This window comes from Pteropus alecto, unplaced genomic scaffold, assembly GCF_000325575.1.
Source record: "Pteropus alecto unplaced genomic scaffold, ASM32557v1 scaffold161, whole genome shotgun sequence".
In the NCBI taxonomy this organism is placed as follows: domain Eukaryota; kingdom Metazoa; phylum Chordata; class Mammalia; order Chiroptera; family Pteropodidae; genus Pteropus; species Pteropus alecto.
This window is the reverse complement of record NW_006432943.1, coordinates 6,162,608-6,168,402: the sequence shown is the minus strand read 5'-3', so window position 1 is coordinate 6,168,402 and position 5,795 is coordinate 6,162,608. Positions and strand designations below refer to the sequence as shown.

General features: G+C 38.9%; 1 protein-coding gene across 1 annotated transcript; it reads left to right on the top strand.

Moving 5' to 3' along the window:
- The first annotated feature begins 64 nt into the window (after positions 1-64).
- Positions 65-1,390, top strand: LOC107195369 (MLV-related proviral Env polyprotein). Its single transcript, XM_015586032.1, has one exon. It carries the CDS (start codon positions 65-67, stop codon positions 1,388-1,390), a length of 1,326 nt encoding a protein of 441 aa, XP_015441518.1.
- The last annotated feature ends 4,405 nt before the right edge of the window (positions 1,391-5,795 follow it).

Sequence of the window (5,795 nt, the reverse complement as noted above, 5' to 3'; positions counted from 1 at the left end):
AAGAGCACCCCTTGAGGGATGGACAAGGGGACATGAATGGGGCCTGAGACTTGATGCAATTGGAATGGATCCAGGGTTCACATTCAAGGTGAAGCTAATTCGCTCCACACCTAATACTGAACCAAAAATTGTTTTAGGCCCAAATAAAGCCCTGTCTCGGCCGCAAAGCCCCCAAACACCCCTCCAAGAGAATACTCCTCTCCCTCCCCAAAGCACTGCCTATCAAGCCCGTTTGCCCCCAGTTAGGCTTTCCACAGGTGAGGCCCTAAAGGCCCTAGCTAATGCCACTGCACAGTCCCTTAACACCTCGACCTATGAGGATTGCTGGATGTGTTTTTCCCCTGTTCCCCCTCTTTATGAAGGCATTGCAACTGTCTCGCCAGACATGACCTATACCAATGATTCACGGCAGACACGCTGGGTGGACTCTCCCGGGCTTACATTGGCCCAATTGTCAGGAATTGGCCTCTGCATTCATAGTACCTCATTGCTTCTTCCCCCTGAATTATTGCCTATTTGCAATACCTCCCATACGCCTCTAACACAACACCATTTCCTTGTTGCTCCCCAAGGAATGTATTTTGCTTGCTCTTTTGGAATAACCCCGTCTATTGTCCCCCAGTTATTGGTAGAAAATCATGAATATTGTGTCCTAGTTGTGCTGCTACCTAAGGTCTCAATACATCCTCCTGAAGATTTGATTCCCTTTTATCATAGTGCTCCGCGTGTCAAAAGGGAACCTGTAACTGCCATCACTCTGGCAGTCCTCTTGGGGTTGGGGGCCACCGGAGCAGGGACCGGCATTGCCTCTATAATTACTACAAATCAACAATTCCATACCCTTAGCTTGGCCATAGATAAAGACATTCAAAATCTGCAAGAAGGCCTTGATAACCTTAAAGAATCTGTTGTTTCACTTTCTGAGGTAGTTCTTCAAAATCGCCGCGGTCTTGACCTTCTATTTCTTAAAGAAGGCGGTCTGTGCGCTGCCCTTAAAGAAGAATGTTGTTTTTACAAAGATAAAACTGGGTTAGTCCAAGACAGTATTGAAAAAATAAAGAAAAATCTGGAGACCCGGCAAAAACAAAGAGAAAAGGACGAAGCCTGGTATAAAAGTTGGGCCTCTAAAACCCCCTGGCTGTCCACCCTACTTCCTACTATTCTCGGACCTCTAGCAGGGTTCCTCCTTTTACTGTCGATTGGCCCCTGGGCAGTGCAAAAACTAACTGCTTTTATTAAAGCACAGGTTAATCAACTAATTAAACCAGCTGTTGCCGTCCACTACCACCACTTGACAACTCAGGATGATGACGATGTGGAGCAAGATCCCCGGCACCCTAGAAATCTTAACCCCTCTAATACACCCCTGCGCCTGCATCGGCTTCTTTAAGGCCTAGCTCCCCCCCGCACATGGGGCGGCATGAAACTAGAGACATGCCTACCTCACCCTTGGATGAGGGTCTAGAGGTATGGGCACCGAGCAGAGTGACGGGCAAAGCACCGCAAGGAAGGGCCCTTCTGTGCCTTCTCTAGTCCTTCCTGAGAACATGCCTGACTTGCATAGAGGTTGGTATCATATTAATATTACACAAACCGGCTCTGCCTCTCCTCCCCAAAAGATACCAAGAGCCACAGCTGGTGAGTTCATTAAAAGCTCACGGGAGGAGTCGGGCCTCTGTTCCCTCTCTCGGTCAAAGCCCACCTTTCTAAAAAAGAAAGGGAGGAGATGTCGGGAGCCTTAAGCCTGCACCCGAAGATAAGAACCACATCCTGTTATCGAGAACAAACTCTGCTAGCTGTGACCTTTGGACAGCCACGGCACTGTGAAGCACCCACCATTTTCCGTGTCTTTGTTCCCCATTCCGCCACCTGCAGAGCGGGAGCCTGCAACTGCTGGCACAGCCCATCTGTTTCTGACCAGCCAGGTAGAAATCACCTCATCTGGTGGACGCCAATGAGCTTGTAACGAATACTCTCTGATCAGTCCCGCCCCTGCCCTCTCCACTTGAGTGTATAAATATAACCGCTTGAAAATAAAATTTTGAGGCTTGATCAGAACACTGTCTTGCCTCCATTCTTTTCTCCCGCCCATGTTTTCTTTAAGGTACGGTCCTCCTCGGGTTCTACGCAATAACTAGGTCCTGCAGGTCGGGACAGAGAGAGATGGTGCAGTGACATAATACTTTATTATTAAGTTAGAATTCGCTAAATGAAAATAACTTCCTCTAACCTAACAGCAAATGACAGAATTTTTACACTAAAAGAGGGAAATTGGTGGATTCTCTTTTCCTCAGCGTTAGTGTTAATTCTTTGTAGTAAATAATTTGCTATATTTTTTAAGCCACGGCAGTAACATACATACAGTACCACCCTGTTTACACCTATTCCCATAATTCTAGGCTAGAATTAATTGGCAAAGTAGAACGTGTTAAAAGTATCGAATAATTTAGGAATATCTAGAGATCCTTGCTAAATGATTATGAGAAATAAGCTTTGTGAAATCTGATTTAGCATCACTTTGTTACAAGGGACATAGATCTATCTATACCAAGTCTTATGGCAAAATGTTGGTCCTGTCATAGGTCTAGATCAGATAGTTTGCTTTTGTTATAGTGGTCACCAAATTCAAAAGTAGTTTTGGAGAAGTAGAACTAGATTTGAAAAATTGGTAGAAAAACAGAGAACTGGCTTGCCTTTCAACATTTCATCAGGAAGATTCATGAGTTCAGTTTCTCAGAACTGCTAAAGTAATTCCCTTGATTCACCATTCGGGATGTGCAAACTAAACAGCTCAATACTATGAACATAGGTTGTGTGTTTCAACTGGATAAATAATTCACCCACAATCATGTTGCCAGTTTAACACTGGTTTATGATTCGCTTTCTAATTAATCCAATACATGTGAAGCATATTTTAAAATATGTCTCTCCCTCAATTTTCTGCCTCTGTGTCTTTCTCACTCATGGTTATTATCACTTGAGTTTTCTCTTGGCTTTATTCCCCCAACACAGTACAGAATGAACATGCAAAGCATACAACACAGAAGAAGAAAGATGACACCTGGGTCACTAGTCTCCTGGTTCACTTTGCTAATCTGCTTCAACTGCCATCATTAATTAGGATGAAGAGGTGACTACTACCGTGGCTGTTACTGCTGTTGCTGTATCGAAATGCACTTGGAGAGCCATACATAATTTATTTTCCACTCGATGAACTTATTACTCAATTTCTAATCTAGAAAGACAAGAGATTAACTTTCTAGAATTTGGGGACTTTTTTTTTACAGGATTATATACTCTTAATAGTGAAGTATGTCTTCTATTATAAAAGTGTTTGTAACATATATGCAGAGTTCAAAAAATAATAAAATAAATACTCATATAATCAACCACTTAATCTAAGGAATAGGCTAACATCAATACCTTTGAAACTACTTTTATAACCCTCCCAGATATTTACCTCCCCCAGAGATAATCTCAGTCTTGACTTGTATATTGATCATTTCTTGTTGATATATGTTCTTCAATGACATGTTATTTAATTTTTTCTCTTTTAATAATTATATAAAGAGTCATAGTGTATAAACTTTTGTGATTTGCATTTTTTCTCAATAGGTTTGTGAGAGCTATCCATGTTAGTATAGTTTATTTAATTTTATCATGATTTATTTAGTATAACATTGTATGACTATAATGAAATAATTTATTAATTTATTTGCCACCCACAGACATTTGGGTTATTTCTATTTTGTTTGTTTTTTTTGGTGTTTGTTTGTTTTTTTTTTGCTATTGAAAACTGCTATTTTTCTATTGCTGCATAGTAAATTGCCACAAATTTAGAGGCTTAAAACAGCATGAATTTATTATTTTATTTAGTTATTTTATAGTTTTGTGGGTCAGAAGTCAGGGAACAGCATGGCTCAGCTGGTTTTCTTTGCTTAGGATCTCATAAGGTCAAAATAAAGATGATGGTTAGGACTGTAGTCTCCTTTGAGACTCAGGGTCCTCTTCCAAGCTCATTCAAGTTGTTGGTAGAATTTAGTTCTTTCAGGTTGTTAGACTGAGGTCTTTCTCTACTTTCTTGTTGCCTGCCAACTGCAGACGTTTCTGAGCTTCAGGGGCCACCCACATTTCCCTGGCATGTGAACCATTTCACAACATGGCAGTTTGCTAATTCAAGGGCTGCAAAAGAAATATCTTCAGCTTTGAATCTCTTCTTCCTCTTTTCAGGGATCCCTGATTAGGTCAGACCTATCGACCACGATGGTGTTCCTTTTGATTAACTCAAAGTCAACTAATCAGAGACCTTAAATACTTCTACAAAATTCTTTCTGCCATATAATGTAGCATAATCACTGAGGTGATAGCTCATCATATTCACAAGTCCTGTGAAGGCATTATATAGGGTAAACATACCCAAGGGTGGAAATCTTGGGGGCCATTTTAGAATACTGCCTACCACACAAACAATACTATAAATGCACATCCTTGAATATGTCTTTTGTTTAATTTCTTGTAATTATAATTCTTTTTATGTTTTCAACTTGAACAATGATAGCAACCAACTTCACCTAATCGAATTTATAGAACAGTTTATCCTCAAGCAGCAAAATCTACAATGCACATGGTAGTTTTCAAATTAGATCATATTCAGGGCCATAAAACGAATCAATAAATTTAAGAGGATTTAAATTGTATAACGTATATTCTCTGAGCATAATTAAATTAATTATGAAATTAAATTAGAAATCAAAAACAGAAAATACTGAAACATACCCAAATATTTGAAAACTGTATAATGCATTTCTAAATATCTTATGGGTCAAAGAAGAAATCACAGAGCAATTAGACAGTATTTTGAACTAAATGTGGTAAAACTTAAAAAAAAGAGATGGAAATGAGATAATGTTGTCATTGTTAGATTGGGTGTGGATTCACAGGTGTTTTCTTTGTTATTACACTTTAAAGTTTCAATATATATAACACGTATACTTCAGTTTATATTAAAATATATAATTAAAAGATAAATGGAAATTTGTCTTAAATAAACACATGAAAAATACTCCCTTAAGAAAGACTATATGGCATAATCCAAAGTGGATCTGGGCTTGATATATCCACATGATAGATTTCACATTTAATATAAGAGATCATTAAATCTTAGACCACATTACATGAGGTCACATGGTTAATTGTTGCTGTTTTCACTTCTAAAAACATTTGACATTTAATAACACCTAAGAACATACCACATCCCATGCGTGTTGCAAGTTCAGGTTCTCTATAGTCTTTGTCAAAGACTAGAAAATGAACATATGTGCTCCATGCAGTTGCTTGTATCATTAGGCATAAAAAAAAAAAATCTACAGCATCTGCAGTTTCTTGTTTAATTAGATCCTGAAGCAATGGCTGCAGCTGAGCCATTTATTGCTTCTGTAAACCAGAGCCAATAGAGGAAAGATGTTTTTTCTAATGTCACTTCTGAAACGAAATATGTTGGCAACAGCATAGGTGGGACAACTCAGAGTGCGGAACTTAGACTGACCTCTGATGTAATGGAAACAACCTAAGAGAGGCAGCATGTTCGGCATCTATTAGCAAAGAGTCATGGGAGTGGGGACAGAAACTTACCCGTGACATAAAGCAGGAAAGACCCATGTTTTATAAGAGTCACCAATCAAAGGTTAATATCAGAAAATATCAACTCCTAATTCAGTTTTTATCTTAATAAATATTTTTATTTTTCCATCATATTTTAATGTTATATTATTTGGAATTGTGTATGTATGTAGAAA

Bases quoted from the DNA above. Each gene is read 5' to 3' on its own strand.
- LOC107195369 (XM_015586032.1), top strand. From the start codon at position 65: ATGGATCCAGGGTTCACATTCAAGGTGAAGCTAATTCGCTCCACACCT.